General features: G+C 45.4%; 1 protein-coding gene across 2 annotated transcripts in view; it reads right to left on the bottom strand.

Annotated features, from left to right (window-relative positions):
- Positions 1-23464, bottom strand: part of ERN1 (endoplasmic reticulum to nucleus signaling 1) — a 71590-nt gene that overhangs the window by 15519 nt on the left and 32607 nt on the right. For both annotated transcript variants that reach the window (XM_089771812.1, XM_075903888.2), the window contains exons 3-10: positions 11320-11353; positions 8774-8846; positions 7043-7115; positions 5212-5334; positions 3545-3646; positions 2318-2579; positions 1953-2031; positions 107-269 (exon numbers count right to left, since the gene is read on the bottom strand). In XM_089771812.1, coding sequence (XP_089627938.1) covers positions 107-269; positions 1953-2031; positions 2318-2579; positions 3545-3646; positions 5212-5334; positions 7043-7115; positions 8774-8846; positions 11320-11353 — 909 coding nt within the window. The remainder of the gene's footprint in view (positions 1-106; positions 270-1952; positions 2032-2317; positions 2580-3544; positions 3647-5211; positions 5335-7042; positions 7116-8773; positions 8847-11319; positions 11354-23464) is intronic.

Here is a 23464-nt window from a genome sequence, read left to right as displayed (position 1 = left end):
ATATAATTTAAAATACTGTACATGGCAACAACAATCTGTCTGCATTGTTGATTTTGTCCAGCAGAGAGCAGTGTAGCACAGAGAGAGGGTGGAATTGTACTGATACCTATTAGCAGCCAGTGGTTCCTCCAATAGTTGAGTTTCTTTTCTTTCAATCCTGCTGAAAATTTGAGATCCGTACTTGGAGTGATAACACACTCGCCATTGTCTTCAATAGTGACTCCCTCTGTTTTGGGGCCCTCTAACAGAGGTATGGCTCTGCCACGAGGCTAGAAAGATAAGAGGTTGATTATTACAGTGAACAAAGCGCTATACTGCTACACAACACTTTGCGAAGCCTCAAGGAATTTATCAAATCTAAGTCAGACAAAAGACACAGGACATAACTCACAAACCATATTAGACGGGCCAAAAGCTTTCCCTTGGAATTAAGCAAATGTTTAACTCAAAATATGTTATTGTTAAAATTACAGGTGGGAAGCTTTACATTAATTTGTGATTTCCTTCACATACCATGCCTCTCATGTTGTAGGGTTTGAGAATGTTAGCAAGCAACCAGTTACAGCCCCTACACAGGAGCCATGGAAAGAGCGTGAATGCACCCACCCCCCACACACAATCTTTCATGGTTTGCCTTGGGGCCAATTCCAGCCGACCTAGGGAAGGTGGGGGCGGCAACATTTCCCCAACCTCTCTCCCCCATGCTCTGGCCAGGCAGAGATGGCTGGGGCTGATTTATTCTCCTTCACTTAGGAGTGAGGCCTGGGCAGGGTTGGGCCATGGGGGGATAGAGGGGAGCAACCACTAGCCCCTCCCACAGCTCACGCCCCCCCCCCCGAAATTCCTGCATAGGGGCCTGAGTTACATGCCAACAATGCAGTGACTGCAAGTAAACAGACAGACATTATGCCCTCAGCCATAGTAATCCTGCATTACTGAGAGAAGGAATCTTGCTTAGGAGGTGAAACTTCCCCCCTCTCCTCCAAAAGGATCTTTGCGTCCTACAAGGATAGCCACAATGCCAGCAAACAAAGCCTTGCTTTAACGTCTCAGAAAATGTCAGTGCTTTCAACGGCACAAACTGGTGGAAACTTTAACATCAATAACCACAACACACTGTCAACCGTGGTAGAGAGTTCCTTGATGTGGAACTTGAACTCACTCTTCTGATTTAGGTAGGAGAGGGTTTCCGTCTCAGCTCAGACAGACACGCACTCCCATGCCAGCTACAATGAAATGTTTCTTGTAGTATTGGAAACCATTCCAGAATTAAGGTTGGGTCGTCATATTTACATGTTTTGCTGCAGCTCCCTTGATTTATCATTTGTTACTTTAGAAACCCAGCTGCTGAGGAGTCCTCTCTGGGACGCTTTTATTTTTTTCACTAAGATGTTCATCCGTGTGGTTGTGAAGCTCCCTTTCTGAACATGAACTGAGCATAAAAAGCACAGGGCTTCTGACCCACAGGGTCCTACCCAGCATTCCTATGCTTTATAGCAGGGTAATGTAGACCAGTGACAGAAGATCGATCAATCAAACCACGTAATTTAGAAAAGCATATCATGCTTTATCACAATAAGATCTAGAATCACTAATTGATTCAGAACACACAGAATCACTGTACTACGTGTATTATGGCTATTTCTCTTTCGAATGAATTTATGTATTTAGCAAATTTTAAAAAAAACCACTCAGGTGTGTGTAGGGGGGGGGGAGGAGATTTTTTTTTAGCTGAAAAGGACACTTGCATTTTTTGTTATGACAAGGCTGTGGTTTTCCTACTATTTTGCTAGGATAAGAAGCCTGAAATTAGAGATGAGACTAAACAACCCAAACGTGGGAGAAGTTCAGATAAAAGGTGAGTGCGCAACTTTTCAGCATAGAACCATACCTAATGCTAGAAAGAGGGCTTTTCAAAACATGGTTTCAAAATCCTGAAGTATCTAACTTACCACAATAGCCACTCCTTCATGCACCATGGATGGAGATGCATACAAGCTTGTTGAGTATTTCCCTACATACAGCGTAGGCCTAGAACAACAAAAGTTAGGGAGAAAGTTCCAAACAGCTGTTTTTACCACCTGGGTTACAAACTTAGCCATACACTATTTAAGAGCCTATTAAATTTGAATCACTGGCATGCTCAGTATTTATTTATTCTTGTACAGTAAATGTTAAAGAACAAGGAGACAATTATCTCCTTCTAGTCTCTTGCAATCTATCGAATAGCAGCTCTACTATGTAAGTGAAAAGAAACACAATTTTTAATTGGAGTACTGAAAAGCACCATCAGTCAGACTCTGAAAACAATACTCACGTCAACTTGCTCTTGGTCTCTGTTTCCTTTGGGAAAGGATACTTCCACTTAGTGATGCGCCCAACCTCCCCGGACATAAAGGTCAGGTAGCGCAGTGTTTCGATTCCCACATTTGTGTGCATTACTTTCCGCAGACCTTCACGCTGCCAGATGTAAAAAGCTACCACAGGGGATCCATAATTCTGAATCCACAGCACATCCCCTGATTCACTATCCACAGTCACCACCAGTCCGTCTCCATTAGATACAAAATGGGACATTTCTAAAATGTACAAATACACAAAAGGTTATCCAAGTCTCCTACTTATTCCTAGATATAGTAACACACGCATCAGCAGTGCTTGAACCTTAAATGAATTAATACAATCTATCAGGGCTTGTCTATAAGACGACAAAGTCCATGGCAAGCCTCAGTGTGAATCTACAGTGTACTCACTACACTAACTGGTTGTGCAGCTTCTCCTACTACACACTAGAAGTTCCGTAGTGTACTTTGACATGTTGTGTACAACAAAGCACACTATGGAACTTTTCATGCATGGTAGAAGGGTCTGCATGGTCAGCTAGTGCACAGTAAGCTACTGTGCTGTAGAGTCACACCTTGGCTTGCCTTGCACCAACTCTCTGTGGGGACAAGCCCTTAGACTTGTTCTTATTATAATGAAAAACAGTAGTGCTAGTGAGTGGCTTAAGTGTTCACAAAATTATCCTACTTTTCTCCCCTTCCCTCCCCCCCCGTCAGAATATATTGTTTAGCTGTTCTCCTAAGCATACTGTGGCAGGGTCAGTCTCCCTCCTGAGACCCTGACCACTGTTCTGTCCACTGTCCCACCCTTTGAGGGCTGCAGCATGGCCCTTGCCTGCAGCGTTTTTGTCCCTGGGCCTTCCTAGTCCTTAGCATAAAGGAGGGTGCACTCTTCTTGCCCCAGGGGATGGGGGTAAGGGAGCCCTCCAACACTCCCTGCTCTATTCCTCACCTCCCCCTGTAGCCTTTAGCAGAGCTGGTGGTTCCTCCTGCTCCTCCAATTTATAGGCTAGCCATATACAGTGTTCACTCAGATACCAGGACTAAATGGCTAAATTGGGGGGAAGAAAAGGCTAAAAGGGGAAGGGAGCATAGCAGGGCAACTAGGGTCGGTTCCACCCATTGCAGAGAAAAATGTCAGGATATTCTGGAGCTATAAGCAAAAGTGAAAAATATGCAAAGGACAAAATCAAAGTTCTTACTGTATTTCACATCTTCATCAGGTACAGTGGCAGCATAATCAAAGTAGGTGGCATTCCATCGGAGCTCCTTATTTTTGGTATCATACATTGTGATAGTGTATTCTGTTACAAAATAAATACACACACTGTGAAAAAGACAACAGAACTTATCATCTGTGACGCCAAACGCTTCTCACACCTTGCTTTGCATGTTTTTTGGCTTTTTAGGTTTTTCTGGCACTAACAAATATAGGCACAGCTCATGAAACTGAGGCCACATCTTCACTTCCAGGAAGACTGATGCTGCCGTGGTTGATCTTTTGGAGTTCAATTTAGCAGGCCTAGTAAAGACCTGCTAAGTGAAACGGTAAGGACATCCCCGTCAACGCCAGAACTCCTACTCCTCACAAGGATCAAGGGAAATCTAAGACAGTGTTTCTCCTGTCGACCTCCTGCTGCGAAGACAGTGCCGAAGCTCAGCTGAAGGTATGTCAAATCCCACCTCCCCCCCCCTTTTTTTTTTTTTTTTTTTATTAACATAAGTGAAATTGCATACCTTCAGCCAGGGTTTCTCAAAGCGGTCCACGAAACCACTCTGAGAAACCTGCTAGCTGGCCTTTCCGGTGTGTTTATTTACCGGCTCCACAGCCACAGAGCCTCGTGGTTCCCGTTGGCTCTGGTTCACCGTTTGCAGCCAAGGGGAACTGCGGGAAGCAGCATGGACTGGGCTGCCGCTTCCTGTGTTCCCCTTGGCTGCAAATGGTGAACCAAAGCCAATGGGAACTGCAAGTCTCTGTGGCTGCAAACCCAGTAAATAAACACACCGGAGCAGCCAGCTAACAGGTTTCTCAGTGTGGTTTTGTGGACCACTTTGAGAAACACTGGCTTAAACCAATCTTCGGCCGTGGTATGGACCTGGCATAAAAGGCAAAACTAATTTCTGTTCCACTGAAATCTACTGCTCAAAATGAATCTCAGAAGACAAAAAAGCAGCAGGTAGCACTCCAATCCATTATCAGTTCTTTTTGCTTCTTCCTCCAAGAGGTTTTTTATAGCATTCCTATCTAATTTGATCTACAATCTCTGCATTTCAAAATTAAGTGAAATATCTTCTGTAACAGAATTTTTGCAATAAAGATAACTTTTAAAATATTCTTAAAAACAGATTCATCTACAGATATCATGGCAAGACTGCAGACATAGCCTAGAGAGAGACATCTCAAATATAGTTTGTGGGTCTATTTTAATCTTCTTTGCTTTGAACGGAGCATTTGTATTTTCATTACAACAGCTGCTGTCTTTCCATGTCCCCAATCTGTTAATTCATTAAGACCAAAAGCTTCAGAAACCACCAGTGTTACAAGCTGTTAGCATGGTACATCAATGAATTAATAGAATTTACAAGCCACTTTGCTTGGGAGCCTGCCCTAGCTATCACTTACACAAGCATCACTAGATGCAGGAACCACCCATTAGTCTGTGAATCTATAAAATGGCACTTCTCCACTGTTATCTGCGGGCTAATCATTATTTTCTGTGTACAAGTCACCATCACTGGCAGATATTCTTTGAGATTAAACAAAACTGAGTTTATCTTCAAAAGGTTATCCTATATGGGCCTGCATTGGCTTTAAAACAAAAGCAAAAAGCCAAAGATTCTATTAAGTGCTTAAGGAAAAGCGTCTTACCGGTTCGCCCAAGATACAGGAGGGACGTTGATGGACAAAGGCTTTCTGCAAATGATGAGGTTAAGGTTTGCTGTTTCTCCCCAGTGACAAGGTCTATCACGTACCAAATATCTTGCTTCTTTCCTGAAATCACCAATTAAATTGCATTACTGTTCAGTGTTAAAATTACTCAGATACAAAATCCAGGCTCTTAGGAGAAGCTTTTTTGATTTGAGAAGAATTTCTCTCGTGGGCCCATGTATGGGAATTTTTCGTAACTGTTTTAATAGAAAATGTTTAAAAGCTTTTTTGTTAAAATAATTTTGGAAAATAAACGAAAACTAGAAACCAAACAACACCGTTGCCCCCTTCATTTAATGTTACTAACTCCTAGCCGATACTGGCAAGCACAGTGATATTATTTCTCGGACACCCTCAGAAGCACCATCACATAAAATGAGTTATTACATTCACGGTATCCAGCTGGCAAATGGTTACTGAAGAGAGTTTTGAGGACTGAAAATCCTTCTGTTAAGAGAGGAAGAAGATGAAGGTGCTGCTTGCTGTAGCTCAGTATGGCGGGAAGGAGCGATCAGCTTCCACACCTATAGGAACAGCAAGACAATGGAACAGACTGCACAGGGAGGTTCTGGAAGTTCTCAAAAGGAGACTGGAGAGCTGTTTGTGCTGGATCATTTAGACCAGGGGTGGGCAATAATTTTTGATGGGAAGTAACCTCAAGATTTTGCTACCTAGTCAAGTGCCACGCTTTTCTATGAAGGGGATTCGGGGTCTGGGATGAAATTTGGGTGCAGAAGGGAGCTCCCAGCAGGTACTGAGGTGCAGGAGAGGGTGTGGGGTCTACGAGGGAGTTTGGGTGAAGGAGGGGGTTGTGATCTGGGGCAGAGGCTTGGGGTGCAGGTTCCGGGAGGGGGGATAGATGCAGAAGAAGATTCTGGTTTGGGAGAGGGGCACAGGAGGGGGAGCAGGATTTGGGGCAGGAGAGGGTGGTGGCCTGGGGGCAAGGAGTTGCGGGGGAAGGAGGACCTGGAGTGCCAGAGGCTCTGGCTAGGAGGCACTTAGATGGCTCCGGGCCAGTAGCCCTGCAAGACCTCAAGGCAGGCTCCCTGCCTGCCACAGTCCCAAGCCACAGAGAAGCCAGCCATTTAAAGTGGCTCGGGACAGCTCTGAAGTTGCTGGCTGCTCGTGCCAGAGGGTTCTAGTGGGGCGGCCTGTTGGCCTGATCTGGGGCCATCTTGCTTTCCCCTAGTTTAGACGCAACAAACCCCTGGGGGAATCCCGCCCAGGGGTCAGACCGACGGACGAAGGGGTTTGCTGAACCCCCCTGCCTGGCCGGCAGGGGGTGATTGCATCTCGCAACTCGTCCACACCTACACTACAACTTTTAACCATTTTATAACTCGATTTTCTGACTCAGTCCTAGTTGTGATGTAGGCAGGGGGCACTTGGCTGGCTGAGGCAAGTACATTTATAAGCACGAGAAGGTGTTTCAGTCTACCATATAACTGAGCTAACAATATATTTATATCACAGAATAAAGTGAATTAAATTTCCGTTAGTTGTAAAGTAACTTTTTTTAAAAAAGGAGGCAATGCAATGGTTTGAGAAGAGAAGGCAGTTGGTTTTTTATCTTGGCATGTCAGTAAGTACTGTATTTAACTGATTCTCTGGTATCAGAAAATATTACGAAAGGCTATAATTAACAGCCAAGGCTGAGATGACATTTTCATGCAAGAGTGCTTGGTCTGGTTTGGGCAGTTTGTCAGTTGCTGTGGGGTATGGTGCAATCTTTTAAATCAGTTAACCCATGGAGAGATTAATCAGAACTTACCCATGTAGAGAATCCCATCTGAACTGCGACAGGGCGATGCCTGAACCAGCTCAGGGATCGTAAACGGAAGTTTCTAGAAAAAAATGCAAAAGCTCATTTAAATATAAAATTTGTGCACTTTGAAACGTGTGTGATTTTCCCAGGCATCTTCAGGGGAAAAGGGAACCCACACGGCTCATTTTGGGGATTTCTCACTGTTTTTCTAGAAATGTCACAGGAATGGAGGAAATATTTCTAGCACAGAAAACTGGAGGTCAGGACTCTTGGGGTTTTACTCCTAACTCTACCACTGACTCATGAAATCAAGTCCATGTCCCAAGAGAGCGCTTTCATTGCCCCATCTGTTAATGAGTTTACGTATATTTACCAGCCTTGCAGAGGTGTAACATTAGCATTTGCAAAGCTCAGCAGTCTTCATACCAACAGTGTTATTAAAAAGGCAATGAATTATGATGATCACCCAATTCGATAATGCTCCTGGGCACGCATCACACCTACATACTTGATGAATAGCCTTCCAAGATTTTAATAGGCCTTCATCAGGAAGAGAAAAGTGAGAAACAGAAGGACTGCACACACACAACTGAGGCCAGGACTTTAGACAGTGAAATTACTTCCATTCAGCCTGGTATATCTACAATGATGCATCCAACAAGAATATTTTACCTAAGGAGATGAAGAGGTGAAAGGAAACATCATGTGCTGGACTGAATGCTACCTATATCTACCCACACAAACAGCACCAAAAATATGTACACAAATTAAGGCCATGCATCTAGGTGCATTAGGAAAAAAAACCATCTGTAAATACTTCTCTGTTCAAAAATAAAAAAATGTTTAAGTTCTAAAAGGAAGTTATAGTGGCTGCCAGGAAAAGAAACTTGTGGGAAGCCAAACATTTTATCTGAGTTTCATCAGAAAGCTGTTGCTTTTGTCAAGTGTTCAGCTGACATCTGTAGAGCTGACTATTTCAATGCAAATATTTTGGAAGGGTTCACAGTTTAGCCTGCTTACTAAGCACTACAACTGCACCTGCTATTTGAGACAGCACAGAATCCACATTTATCCTAGTATGGGTTGGAATTTTCAATAGGATTGCTAAAAAATTTTTTTTTTCAGGACATCACTCACTGAGTGTGCTATATTCGATAGGTCTTTCTTCTAGGGTACTGAGAGAATTACTTAATATTTGGAGGGGGTAGCTGTGTTAGTCTGTACCTTTAAAAACAACAAGTGTTCCTGTGACACCTTAGAGATTAACCAAAACACACAGAATTGTGAGCTCATGATTCTAGATATTTTGATTTGTCTCTAAGGTGTTATCCTCATTACACTGGTAAATGCTTCAGAAATATCACAGATCAAAAAGATCAAAAGGGTCTGCCAAAGGTGTTTCTTAAACTCACAAGGAAGGCTGTAAATTTTGCTTGTCCTAAACGAATTGATGACCCTCAACCAGCAAGCAGCACAGCTCAAATGCTGTCATTGCAGGAATGTGTGTCCTAAAATTGGCACTGGCACCAGAGTGTTTGCTAACCAATGTTGTCAGGCTTTCCCAAGAAATACTTGCTTCCCGTAACTTATTCAACATGTGGGCAGCCTGTAGAACTTCACAACACTGCCAGGAAAGCAGACAGTGGGAAAAGAAATCGAGGCACCTACGCTTTGTGCAATCTAATTAGGGTGCACGTGTAGGCAGATCAGATACTGGACAAAGCAAAATATACTCACAGTTAAGCCTTCATTATTTTTGCCACCAAGTGTATATAAACTGCCATCGTTTGGGTCTGGAAGAAATGCTGGCCTAGGAGTTAAACAGTGATTATAAATAAGTTAAAGACATTGCACTTGTCACCAAACAGAGAAGCAGCGATGGCCCTTCTGAGACTAGGTGAAGGAGCCCACTTGAGATTTGCTTATTGACTTTATAATATTTGGTTGTTGGAAACACTTATTAACTAGGCTTTTAAATTAAACAAATTTAACAAATGGAATGAATTTCAGAACTAGGCCAGAATGTTAAACTTAAATTAATCCCAGTATTGTTCCTAATCTAACTGAGGCTGGGTTGACCAGTATGTAATCCTCAAAATCATTCTACAGTTCATGATTGTTTTTTTTCCATGTGGAAGCCTCAGACCCTAAATTGGTCAATTTTTTTTTTACATTAGAATGACAGCTCTAATCAGGTTAGACTTGATGTGCAGATAAAGTAGCTCATTTTGTAGCATACAGTATCACTTTTGGGGTAAGGAGAAACAAAGGACATTATTTTACTGGGATTAGTAACGCTGTCAGACTTCAAAGCTATGAATATGCCAAGTGTGATTCTTACGGGGAGCGTCAACACTTCAAAACAAGACAGTACCACAGAAAATAAGGCTACCCAAGTGGGGAAGGACAGCTAGGAAAAACAAGAGGGCTGCGCAACTCAATACATCTGGGAAGTAGAGGGGAAAACTACAGGCAGTCCCCGACTTACGTCGGATCCGCAGATACGGGGCTGCCCCAGAGTATACGTACTGCGGGACCTCGCGGTCCTGCCGCCCGTGTACTCTGGGGCTTTCTCTGCGTCTCCCTGGTCTGCAGACCAGGAAGACGCAGAGCAAAGCCGCGGAGGGGCTCGGGCAGCCCAGGGGCGCCTGGGCTGCCCGAGCCCCCCCCCCCCGCGGCTTTGCAAAGCCGCGGGGAAGCCGGCAGCGGAGCAGTCCAGGCGCGCCTGGGCTGCCTCGCTGCCCGAGCCCCCCCGCAGCTTTGCAAAGCCGCGGGGAAGCCGGCAGCGGAGCAGTCCAGGCGCGCCTGGGCTGCCTCGCTGCCCGAGCCCCCCCTCCCGCGGCTTTGCAAAGCCGAGGGGGGGGCTCGGGCAGCGGGGCACCCTAGGCGCGCCTGGGATGCTCCGCTGCCGGCTTCCACGAGGCTTTGCAAAGCCGCGGGGGAAGCCGGCAGCGGGACAGCTCTGACGCCACGCGGCTGTCCCGCTGCCGGCGTCCTCAGAAGCTTTGCTCCCCGTCTCCCTGGTCTGCTGGTCTCCAGCAGACCAGGGAGACTGGGAGCAAAGCCGCGGAGGACCCAGGCGGCGGGACCGCGGTGCGTCTCGGTCCGCCGCCCGTGTCTTCCTGGTCTGCTGGGGTGGGGGGGTGCGCAGCTAGTACGCCCCCCCCCCAGCAGACTAGGCTTTTCTCCGGACGCCTGTGGCAGAGCAGCTGGGGTGCTGCCGGTTGGTCCCGCAGCGCCGCTCTGGGCGCTACTGGTCCAACCCAGGAGCACCCCAGCTGCTCCGGTCCTGATTCAGCCGCTGCTGGTCAGTTTCAGCACCGGCTGAATCAGGACGCCTGGGGCAGAGCAGATGGGGTGCTGCTGGGTTGGTCCAGTAGTGCCGAGGAGCGGCGTTACGGGAGCAACCCAGCAGCACCCCAGCTGCTCTGCCCCAGGCCTCCTGATTTAGCCGCTGCTGAAACTGACCAGCGCTGACTACAGGAAGCCAGAGGCAGAGTTGCTCTGCCCCGGGCTTCCTGGAATCAGCTGCTGATCAGTTTCAGCAGCAGCTGACTTGGGGACGCTTGGGGTTCGTAAGTTGATTCTGTATGTAAGTCAGAACTGGTGGTCAGTTTCAGCAGCGGCTGAATCTGGAGCTAGTTCCGACTTACATACAGATTCAACTTAAGAACAAACCTACAGTCCCTATCTTGTATGTAACCCGGGGACTGCCTGTATATGGAGTTTTGCCATTGACTTCAATGGGAGAAAGATCAGGCCGACTGTTTTCTAGTTAAAAGTCTGAAGCTTTACTATAGTGGAGTGGATTTACCGCTCCACTGGAATATATGACGTGGAACTGAGCTACCCTCAAGTGATAGTTTGAGAGCTTCATGTTTAGATTTTTGTTGCATGGGACTGTTTGTGTTGAGTGGTATATTTTTATATTAACGTAAATGTTTACAATCTGAAGACTGTTCCCCAGAAGGTTATGCTATTTTCTAGTAGTTCGAGTGATCCTGAAACAGGTGTGATCAACCTGTTTATGTCCCAGACATGTGGCTCCAAGCACGTGTTTGGGAGAAACCCAGACAGAAGGGAGAACATTTCATTTCAGTCTTACACACAGGGAAAGTTTATATAGCTGAGTGTGTCCTTTCATTGCACGCTCTTTAATCCCATGTTCAGTTATCTGGGGCATTTCAACAGTTCCCCAGTTAAACAAAAACCAAACTTTTTGATGTCAATGAAAATCAAACAAGCAATAGAAGGCTGAAGTAAACAGAGAACGAGAGACTTACTCTTCCACATGTGTTGGCACTTGGAGTACAGGATCTGCACAACAGAACAGGCAGGAGTCAATGTACATGCAATTCAAAGTCATGAGCTCACACCAAACCCAGGATTAACCACTTTGTGAGCCAAAAGAAGCAAACAGAGCTTCTAATTTATTATATAGCTCTGTATCCATCAGCAGGGCAATTCTGCACCCTATGGAGCTACCTTTGGACTCAGCCCTATCTGTACTCCTCCACTCCCGAAGGGAACTTGCATGAAGCAACAGTATTGCATTGTATCCTGGGTCATCCCTATACTCTTCCTAGACCACGAGCATCCTACTTTGCACATGAAGGTACGTTTCTAGAGTGCAAAAATGACCTCTTTTTCTAACGAGCTCCTTGGTGCCTAGTCATCGTCTGCCCAGAAGGAAGCTGATTATAATTCCAGGGCCACCACAACAACAGTCTTCAGTGATCAATTTGATTTAAACTCATGACAATATTCATTCATGTTAACAAGGGTCGTGGAGAAGAGAAAGAGGGAAATATAAATATTAATACCCGAATGCAAAAAGGCCTGCTTAATGCCTCTTTAATCTGTATTTTAAGATCACTCAATATTCAGTGTCAAAGCAGGCGGGAAAGCATATACACCTGCCCTTTCTTGGCCAACGTCACACTCAAATTTAGGATGCAACTTGTACACTGAGGACCCGGTTCTGTTCCTGTTGAAATCAACAGGAAAATGTATGGAATAAGGCTATGTCTAGACTGCAAGCCTCTTTCGAAAGAGCCTCTTTCGAAAGAGAGCATCTAGACTGCACGCGGAATTTCGAAAAAGCAAGCCGCTTTTTCGAAAGAAAGCACCCAGTGAGTCTGGATGATCTCTTTCTAAAAAGCCTGTTTGCTTTCAAGAACGCCTTCTTTCGAAAGAGCACTTTCGAAAGAAGGCGTTCTTCCTCGTGGAATTAGGTTTACCACCGTCGAAAGAAAAGCCGCATTCTTTCGATTTAATTTCGAAAGAACGCGGCTGCAGTCAAGATGCAGGTGAAGTTTTTTCGGAAAAAGGCTACTTTTCCCGAAAAAACCCCTGAGTCTGGACACGGCCTAAGTGAACTAAAATAAACTTAATCAACAAATGGTCTGGTAGCACTTTGAAGACTAACAAAAAGTGTAGATCATGAGCTTTTGTGGGCCCAGCCCACTTCTTCAGATGTCACAGTGTCCCAAGAACCATAAAACTTTCCTTCACCTCTGTCTGGGACAGAAAGAATCATCTGAACGCTCAAATGATTTCTCCAGTGAAGCCTCCCCAAACATCCATTATTCACCTCCTTCTCTGCACTGCCAGTGCTCGTGATATTGTCACACATCTCATAGTACTTAGTATCTTTCTTAAAGCCCCAGCCCTGATTTCCTGTGATTCCGTGATAGTTACAGCTAGGGATGTAAAATCCTGTTGAACTGGTTAAGGGAGACGGGCGGGGGGGGGGGGGGGGGGGGGAGGTGGAGGGGCTGCCATGTCGGGGTCGCAGCAGCTCCTCCCACCATAGACAGGAGCGCCCTTGCCTGTGGCAGGCCTTGCGAGACTGGAACAGCCCTCGGCAGGTAGGGGGCTACCTTAGCCCACACCAGTTAACCGGAACCGGTAAACCTCACCCATTAAGGTGAACCATTCTCATCCCTATTTACAGCTTTCATGTAAAAAAGAGAATTTCTAGACTTTTTAGATGCAGAGGAAAGTTTGAAAACAGGAGTCACAAGGGCTCTTACAAAAAACAGGCATGTTAAAAAAACTGAGTTTGGTTGTTTTTTTATCTCCTGATTTTTCAGCAAACTTAATATTGCTTGAGTACCTGGGGTTGACTAGTAACAACATATAGAGATACTCAAGTGTGCAGCATATACTCTTGTGCACAGCATTTGCAAGGGGACTTGGTGCACAAAGCATTCATCCTTCACTCTCATCTGTGAGAAAGTTTTAAAAGTAAACCAGAAGAGAGAGAGCAGAACAGGTGCTTGCTCCCAAAAGATACAAAATTAAAATACTCAATGAATAAAGAAAACAGTTTAAAGTTGACCCAACAAGCGAATGCAAAAAGCAACTCCTATTTATCTTTTACACCAGCTCTCTCACCACATACACAAACAAAATGATGCAAGAGGAAGGAAATAAGGGCTCAAACATTCTCTTCTGAGAGACTTTGATTGGGAAGCTGGCACATGTCCCTCTCCCCTTCAGTCCTCTATTCCCTTCCACTAAACAGCACTATGGAGCTGCTGAGTTCCAAATGCAACCAGAGCCAGAGTTTTGTTTGCTTTTGAACCCCCAAAAGATGAGTAGGTTCTTTCTGAAAGCAGACAGAGCAATTTAATTCATATTAGGGATGTTAAATATTGGTTAATTGAATAGTTGATTAACCTCATGAATTCTTATCGGTTACTCGACTATTCTATAGTCCCCGGGGATGGAGCCGGCAACCAATGCGCTCTGGCTTCACTCCCAAGGAGCCCCCGGCCACTCCACACTGCTGCTCTGTATCAGAGGCAGCAGCACGGGGGGCCAGGTGGGAGCTGGTCTGTGAGGGGAGCCAGTTTAAAAACCAGCTCTCCTTGCAGACCAGTTGCCGGTCACCCAGTGCTGCTGCCTCTGAAAAAGAGGCAGCAGTGTGGGGTGGTAGCAGCCCCTGTCTGGGCGGGGGGGGGTCTGAGCTCCCGGATCCAGTGCAAGTTGGAACTGAGCCAGGCTGCCTTCCCACCCGGCTCCTAACACATTTTAAATGCAGAGCTGCAGCTGGGAGGTCCCGGACCCGTCACAAGCTGGTCACCCTCCTAAAAACATACTGGCAAGTGGGCAGAGGAAAAGGCGTGTAGTCTATAGCATTAACCTATAAGCTTTTGCTTATCGGTTAATCGACTACACTATTACATCCCTAATTCATAAGCACACAAAGCTTCTGCAAGAAACTCAATGCAGGAGTATGAAGACCGCACACTGTTAGGCTGTTCAGCCATGTTACACTTGTAGATTAGATCAGGGAGACCATGGCAATAAAGGGTTAATGCTCCCTACACTCTAGCCCAGGGTGGGCAAGAGAGAGTCCACAGGCCAGATCTGGCCCGCCAAGCCCTTTGTTCCAGCCCACGACCACCCAGCAGTTCCCCTGCCCCCACTTCTAAAGTTCGTGAAGTGGCCCCCCTACAAAAATTATTGCCCACGCCTGCTCTGGCCTGTATAGATCATGCAAAACAGAAAGCAGGACACTACCTGCTTAAATCAATCAACTACTTAAACTTGAACTACAGGTTGAACCTCTCCAATCCCGCCCCTGGTGGGGGGGTCAGATCCTGACTGGTGCTGAACCAGAGAATTTGTCAAACCACGGATGGTCATTATTGTCTCTCAGCATTCCCAGCACGTCCACTGATTATTGGGCTCTTAGAAGACATTTGGGGGTAAATCAAGCTAAATAACAGCACAGAACAATTAGAGCCAGGACTGGCAACTGTAACCAAATTTTATGGGACTACAGGAAACTTGGCCACATGCATGAAAAGTGGACATCTGGCTTAAGATATCAACAGGCAGATGACCACATGATTAACCGATAAGCCCGGGGTTATTGATTAATCCCGTCGACTACACCCATTCCCCCCAACCCCACTGCCTCTGTATCAGCTCCCCAAGAACACCAGATCTGCCTGCTCCCCCAACCCTGCGCTGCTGCTTCTGATAGAGAGGCAGCAGCATGGGGGGCAGGGAAGGTAGGAGCTGACATGTGCAGGGAGCCAGCTTTTAAGCCAGCTCTCCACGTGTGCCAGCTCTGCAGACCCGCCTGCATCCCACAGAGGCAAGTCGGCAGGCAGGAGCCACGCTGCTGCCTCATAGGCAGCAGCGTGAAAGAAGGGGAAGGGAAGCTGCTGTGAAGCAGCCTCTGTCTGCAGTGGCCTGAGCTGCTGCGGACAGAGGCTGCTCTTCAGCAGTAGCCATGGTCCAAGGGGAGTCCGAACTCCCTGTAGACAAAAGCTGCTCCAGCATCCCACAGAGAAACCTCTGTCCACAATGAGCCGGGGCCTGCCACAGTCAGATATTGGTCTGTGGCAGCAGCCCCTGACTGTGGGGGAAAGGGGGGGGCAGGGCTGAGCTCCCCACAGATAGGAGCTTGGACCTCCCCACGGACAGGGGCTGCTGTCACCCTGTGTTGCTGCCTCTGATACAGAGGCAGCAGCACAGGGTGACAGGCAGCCGGTCTGCATGCAGAGCTGGTTTTTAAACTGGCTGCCCTCGCGGACCAGCTCCTGCCTGCCACCCTGCACTGCTGCCAGGGTGGCAGGGGGCTCCCTGGGAGTGGGGCCAGCCCCGGGAACTATTGAATTGTCATGTAACTATTAAAATTTGTTGCGGTTACACAACTGTTCAATTACACGCTATCTATCTAATATCCCTAATCTGGCAAACTAAAATTATATTGGACCACGGATGTTGCCAGACCAGAGACTGCTGGAGTAGAGACACTCAACCTATACCGTAGTTATTATGGTCAGTTGGGACTGGACAGAGATAGGGTTCAGAGTGAGAACAGGCAGTATAACTGGCCCACAACAAATAATCTGTAGCAAGTGTCACAGCAATGAGCCCCCAAAGCAACTGCGTTTCAAAGATTTTAAAATAGTACCACAAGGAATCACTTAAGGTGTCTAGACTACAGGGTTTTTTTTTTTAAAAAAAAGAGTGACCTTTTTTCGAAAAAACTTCCCCTCGTCTAGACTGCTGCTGCGTTTTTTTGAAAGTAAATCGAAAGAATACGGCAGTTTTTTCGACTGCGGAAAACCTCATTTTACGAGGAAGAATGCCTTTTTTCGAATGTGCTCTTCCGAAAAAAGGCGCTATGTAATGCAAGCTGTACTTTTTCGAAAGAGAGCATCCAGACTGTCTGGGTGCTCTCTTTTGAAAAAGAGGCTTTCTTTTTCGAAAGTACTGGTTGTAGTCTAGACACTCTTTTTCGAAAGAGGTTTTTTCAAAAGTATCTTTCAAAAAAAGCCTCTTTCGAAAGAGGCTTGCAGTCTAGACATAGCCTTAGATACTCGATCTCCATAGTCCTGTTTGGTTAATAAGAGTAATTTTCCCACCCAATTACATAAAAGAACAAACTGCAACAACTCACTTCCATTGGGTCAGGGGAGAAAACAGGTCTGAAGCTTTATGGGGAAGGAAAAAAGCATGGTCCATTTTACCAGCTAGATCTACATTGTCAGTTCTCAGCTGCCTCCTTCTTTTTGGTGTTCCCTGATCTGTAATATATGCATCTAACATACCACCAGGTGCTGACTTTCCAATTCAGCAGCTCACTGAAGATGTGTAAAGAAAAAATTATTAGAACCCTGATGTAGGGTTTGGTTCAACTCAACAATAAAAACACCTAGGAACTAAAGCGTGATCAGAAACAGTAAGTGTCCATTGGAATTCAGGTGAGATAGACTCAAGGCAGAAAGTGATAAATATCCCACCATATGCAAGATATTTATAGTCACAATAACCTCTCAGAAAGAGAAAAAATGTTATTTGGTGAAACATGAGCATCATAAATCTGCAGCAAGTGGCAAATGCTTCTATTAAAGGGAACTTTAATTCATGTGTTACATGCACTGCTAGAGGCATGCTCCAAGTGACTTTGCAAGTTCCTGATGAACTGATTATGTACTTAAATTTCTGGTGTGGGAAGACATAAGCTGCCTTTAGTAACTGCAAAGATTGATATTGTCAGTCTTTCTTCAGCAACAGTACTTGAGCAATCCTGCCAAAAGCCCTATCTTTGATCATCACTTCCTCAAGTGATCGCTTAGGATGATAAACCTGTATACTTTGGTTTTGAAATGGTATATTTGTTGGGGTTTTTTGGCAGGGGGGCGGAGGTCATTAAACGCAGTACAACCATACACATTTTTAAGATTGCTTACTCCCTAATTTAGACAAGGTCTTTGGTGACCCTTTCTTGCCTCAACTCTTTCTTTAAACTTTTAAAAACTTAAACAACAACAGAATAGTAGCACCTTAAAGACTAACAAAGCATGGAGATGGTATCATGAGCTTTTGTGGGCACAGACTCCTTCAGATGACAGGAGTGTTAGAAGTTTTTGTTTTTTTCTTGCATCTGGACTTCTAACACTCCTGTCATCTGAAGAAGTGGGCTGTGCCCATGAAAGCTCACGATACCATCTACGTGTTTTATTAGTCTTTGAGGTGTTATTGGTCTACTGTTTTTTAAGTTTTTCCTGTTACAGACTAACTCGGCTACCCCTCTGAAGCTTTTAAACGTTTAGATGTTTTTACTCTAAGAGTCTGATCATTCTCTTATTTATATGAATGTGAGAAGTCCATTGAGAAACCTGGTGTATAACTGGTGAGACCTGACTCAAGCATCAACTTTTCTAGTACACTATTTACTGATCCACTATAGCATGCACCCAAAGCTAATTCCACATGACATCTTCAATTTAAAGGTTGCTCTCATCTTCTTACTGCCCAAATCCATCATTGTGTGTTACTTTACAACTTGCTTCTAAGTAGAACAGGAAAGGATGTGGTGTTCTTTCTTCATGTGTATTAGTATCTAAGGTTTTTCAACGAATGTACGAGAAAAGGCCTTAACTGATCTGAACAACTGCAAGATCAGTCAGAAGGTTTTAGATTCTAATTCTGAGTTTCTTATCCAGCCTGGCCACAACCTTAGGCAAAGTGTTGTATCTCCCCTCTCCCCCTCCAAAAACTAGAAGAATTCAATGACAAGCAGAGTAAGTTCCATAAACCATTTGTGGAGTAAAAGAGCTTGAGTTCAACTCATCTTTTAATGCTGGAGAACCTACTCAGGAGGAATGAGCTTCACAGGCTGAGCTTAAAACAAAGCTCCTCTTTTCTACTACCTCTGGACTCTTCATCCAAGAATATGCTGTGATTTTATCAATTAACCACGCATCATAAGAGTTAGGATCGATCTCTCTCTCTCTCCCTCTCCCTTTGTGTTAAACAACTTTTTCCTTAACTCAGAACTTTGCAAAGCTGTTAGAGAAAAGAGTTACTCGTCACAATTTCATCAACAAATAGCACCCCCTTCAAGACACTGAAAAGTCTTATGACACCAGAAATCCAATTGATTTCATCCCACCTTCCTCGATGTATCTTTCCTGTAGCATTGTTGCATGTCCCCAAATATGGAAAGAAAGTATTGTAATGCTATGAAAATAATGAGCTCTACTCTGGTGTAAAAAACTCGTCCTCCAGTATTTCAGGTAGATTCTTATACAGATACCACCCCGAGAATGAGAATGTTCTCAACTTTCTTCCTAGGCACCATGATTCCAAGATCGATCTCAAAGAAATGATTCCATTTCTAGTGATTCCTTAGAGGAGAGAATCCCATCTTTTACTTACCCCCTTGGAGATGGAAATTTGGTTTAGTAAATATTCAAAATTAGCAAGGTGGGTGGCTTAGATTCAGATGCTGTTATTAAGGGTCAGGAAATTTTGTACAGGCAGTCCCCGAGTTACGCGGATCCGACTTATGTCGGATCCGCAGTTACAAATGGGGATTTTCTTGCCCCGGAGGACTGGAGTGGCGGGACACCTGGTCCCGCCGCCCGCCTCCTCCGGGGCGAGAAAAGCTGCTCCCCGTCTCCCTAGTCTGCTGGGGGAGCCAGCAGACCAGGGAGACGGGGAGCAAAGCGGCGGAGGACCCGGGCCGGACCCGCTGCGCTGATCTGGAAGCTGACCAGGGAGACGGGGAGCAAAGCCGCGGAGGACCCGGGGCCGGACCCGCGGCGCTTCCAGCTGATCTGGAAGCGCCCTGGGTCCGGCCCCGGGTCCTCCGCCGCTTTGCTCAGCGTCTCCCTGGTCTGCAGACCAGGGAGACGCTGAGCAAAACCGCGGAGGACCCGGGCTAGACCGCGGCGCTGATCTGGAAGCGCCGCGGTCTGGCCCGGGTCCTCCGCCGCTTTGCTCCGGGTCTCCCTGGTCTGCTGGGGGGGGGGGACACAGCTAGTGCCCCCCCCCAAGCAGACTAGGGAGACATGGAGCAAAGCCCGGGGCCTGTGGTAGAGCTGGTGGGGCGCTGCCGGTTGGTCCCGCAGCACCGCTCCTTGGCGCTACTGGACCAACCCGGCAGCACCCCAGCTGCTCTGCCCCAGGAGTCCTGATTCAGCCGCTGCTGATCAGTTTCAGCAGTTTCAGCCACGCTACTGGACCAACCCAGCAGCACCCGAGCTGCTCTGCCCCAGGTGTCCCCAAGTCAGATGCTGCTGAAACTGACCAGCGGCTGACTACAGGAAGCGCGAGGCAGAGCAACTCTGCCCCGGGCTTCCTGGAATCAGCTGCTGATCAGTTTCAGCAGAAGCTGACTTGGGGACGCCTGGGGTTCTTAAGTTGAATCTGTATGTAAGTCGGAACTGGTGTCCAGATTCAGCCGCTGTTGAAACTGATCAGTTTCATCAGCGGCTGACACCAGTTCCGACTTACATACAGATTCAACTTAAGAACAAACCTACAGTCCCTATCTTGTACGTAACCCGGGGACTGCCTGTAGTACTTACTGCACAAGAAAAAATAACCAAACATCAATCCCATTAATGGCCTCCTAGAACACTGTCTAAATGTCCCATATGAACTATATGAAACAACTGCCTACACAACAAATAAATGGATCCAATTAATTTTCACTCAAGAGGCTGTTTGCAGTAGAGCATAATGGGACTGAAGAAAATCTTTTCTATTCCTCTACCCGTAATACAATTTTCCCAGAAAGACTGGTTGTGCACATCCACTCAACTCAATTCAGCCGCTGAAACAAATTTTCTGATTTAAGACTTACATTGTCTTTAACTAAAGTTTAGATACCGCTATGAAACTTATTTCAAGGGAAACAGTGAACTTTTCTTACTCTGTCCTATGGTTTGGCATATATATCAACTTTATTTCAATGTTTAATTTGAAATAAAAAGTTACCTTGGGAGTAAAAAGAATCTCGAGAATCCAAGTTCATTGATATCTTCTCTTCTGGTGGCCTCAGACATTAGCACAAGCAGACTAGCAGAATAAAGAAGACTATCCTACCAGAACCTGTATCAAACTTTCTCTGCCTAATTGGCTAAAATGAAGAAAGCCTGTGTCAGAGTTACTCGGCTCACCTGTGTGCTCCCTTCAGGTCTTGGGCCTCAATCCATCACTTCTCTCTTGGGGTGGACTCACTTAATTCTTCCACACTCAGACAAGACCCGGGTTGCAGTTCCTGTGACCAACCCTGACTACCTCTGCAGCCTGACATACCTTCATGCCTACCGTTCTGTTTCCTCTGGGAGCTACCCAGTAGTAACCAGTGACCAGACAGACTCCTTAAAGAAACATATGATTTGTTTAGAATCAAAGCGTTTAAAGAGGAAACAATAAATGCCTATATGTGCCTGCCTGCTTCTCCCTGAGGCTCATCATTCTCCAAATTTAGGAGTATGTAGGGATAACATATCAATGTATTAAAAATGATTCCCCCAAGTGGAAGTGACTCCCCATAATTTGTTCCTCACAACTAAAAGTGTTTAGATTTATTATTATTATTTATTATTATTTGTTAAGATTGTTAAATGTTTAGATTTCTATAATTATTGCCCCTCTAGAACATAATTTGTTAGGAATATAATATTAGGACTATGTAGCCAGAAATAGCTTTCCCCCATCCCCCGTGTCCCAGGGCATGCTCAAGCTTGTGCAAGTGGCTGCTTGAAATTGACATTGCAGAGATACATTGTAACAATTCATTGTCAAGCCACTAACTCTGCTCTGGGAGCAAAGCCCTGTAATTGACTAAGGGCATTGTTACATAATTGACGCCTGTTCTCTTCAAAGCAACTGTAACTAAATCAGCACTCAGACAGAGAATGTTTCAAGAAATGCCACCCAGAAACTTGTGACTTCTTTTGTAACTATAACTCTTGAATATGTAAAGTTGTTATTATACAAAATACTGTATGGGAAACATTAATTAGGGAATGTATGTAAAGGTATATCTACACTACCCCCCTAGTTCGAACGAGGGGGGGTAATGTAGTCATACGGAGTTGCAAATGAAGCCCGGGATTTGAATTTCCCGGGCTTCATTTGCATGAAGCTGGCCAGCGCCATTTTTAAATGCCGGCTAGTTCGGACTGCGTGCCGCGCGGCTACACGCGGCTACACGCGGCACGAACTAGCTAGTTCGGATTAGGCTTCCTATCCGAACTAGCTGTACACCTCGTGGAACGAGGTGTACAGCTAGTTCGGATTAGGAAGCCTAATCCGAACTAGCTAATTCGTGCCGCGTGTAGCCACGCGGCACGCAGTCCGAACTAGCCGGCATTTAAAAATGGCACCGGCCGGCTTCATGCAAATGAAGCCTGGGAAATTCAAATCCCGGGCTTCATTTGCAACTCCGTATGACTACATTACCCCCCCTAGTTCGAACTAGGGGGGTAGTGTAGACATACCCTAAGAGAGAGAGTGCTTGGATGATGTATGAATGGTTCTGAGAGGTGCCAGCCTGAGAATACAGCAACAAAGGGCTGAAGAAGGCGTCAGGTGCCAGTGCAACCAAAAGGTGTCAAGTGGAGAAAACCAAGTACTGGAGGTCCACCCAATGAGATCACTGACGAGCACCTGGCAGCCACCCTGAAGACATCAGCATGATGCAGCAATTTCCATAGACTGGCACAGGAAGAAATTCCTATAAGAACTGGACTAAAAAACTATGGAATCAGAGTCAAAGGTTCTGCTGCCAGCCTACCAGGAGCTTCAGATGCGCATCTGATCAGGACTTCGCTCCCCACTACCATCACTTGTGTACAGAATACCTGGCCAGTATTCTGTCACAAGCAACTTCCAGGCTGGTAACTACAACAAATACACAGAACCTGAATGAATGGATGAATGAATGTTTATATGTATAAGGGTTAAGTAATTAAACAACGTTGTTTGCTTCTATCTTTTCTTTATTTTTTTATTATTATTTTTACAATAAATGTGGCTTTTTGCCTTATCCCCCTCATAAGATCGTGCTTGCTTTTATTGGTACAACAAAAAGACCCAGCTCCTTCAGACTCCAACCTCTATCAGCCCTTCCCCCCAAGTCTTTTTAGCATCCTTTTGCTCTCTTGGCTCCCAACCTGGCAAAGATGTCTCATTCGCTGGAACCTAGAAATAAGCCATTGTCCTGTAACTGCTCCTCAATGCTTGTTGGAAGGCTTTTGCTTATCTTCATCTATTGTGCTCCTTTCCTGCTCATTTTTTGCAGTGCCATTGACCCTATTATCCTAGAATAACACAATCATAAAGGAAACTCTCATAACTCAACAAGTAACAACTGCTCTTCACTGACCACTGCATAAAATTATTACGTCACAATTCCTAAACTATTAAATATAGCAGCTGCACATCTGGCACAGCCCTGTCAAAGTGCAACTAATTCACAGATGTAGGAGATAGGGGAAATGATCAGAAAAGTCGTTCAGTGTATACCTCGATGATGTGGAAGTAGAAAATAATTTATTCCATTTTTGCAACTCTTAAAAAAGATCTGTACTATTACAAAACCATCGGCTGGAAAAATAAAGGGTGAAACGTAAGAGGTTGATTCTAGATTCTATCTGAGGGCCCGCTTACAAGAACAACAAGAATCAGGGGGCCTATTTGCATAATGCTTGTCACAGGTTTTATCTCATTAATGGGGCCCAGACATGTCTCACTGGCATCAACATTTTAACCAAGCCACAGTCAGATGCCCTGACTCAATTCTGCTTGTATTATATGGACCCTACTAATGATAGACTAAATGGGTCTGGAATAATTCAAGACAGTATTTTGCAGGCAAAGCCTGGGATTTTAAAGTAAATAAAACAACAATGACAAAAAACCCAACCCTGCCATATTTGCATTATTTGAGAATAATTCCTAGCGAATGGCACAATGCTAAAAGTGCTATACAAACTTCTACCACTTTAAATTCTGTCTCTCTCGCACAGAAGTGAGATAAGGAGAGATTTTCCCTTCAACAGTTCTTTTTAAAAGCATGCTGCAGATTTCCATCACTTTAATGTGCCTTGGTCTAATAGAAACATATGAAAATAATGAGTGAAAAGGAGAAGTGGCAGA

The sequence above is a fragment of the Pelodiscus sinensis genome, chromosome 20, assembly GCF_052426305.1.
Source record: "Pelodiscus sinensis isolate ZL-2025 chromosome 20, ASM5242630v1, whole genome shotgun sequence".
Taxonomy (NCBI): Eukaryota; Metazoa; Chordata; order Testudines; family Trionychidae; genus Pelodiscus; species Pelodiscus sinensis.
This window is presented reverse-complemented; position numbering and strand designations above follow the sequence as displayed.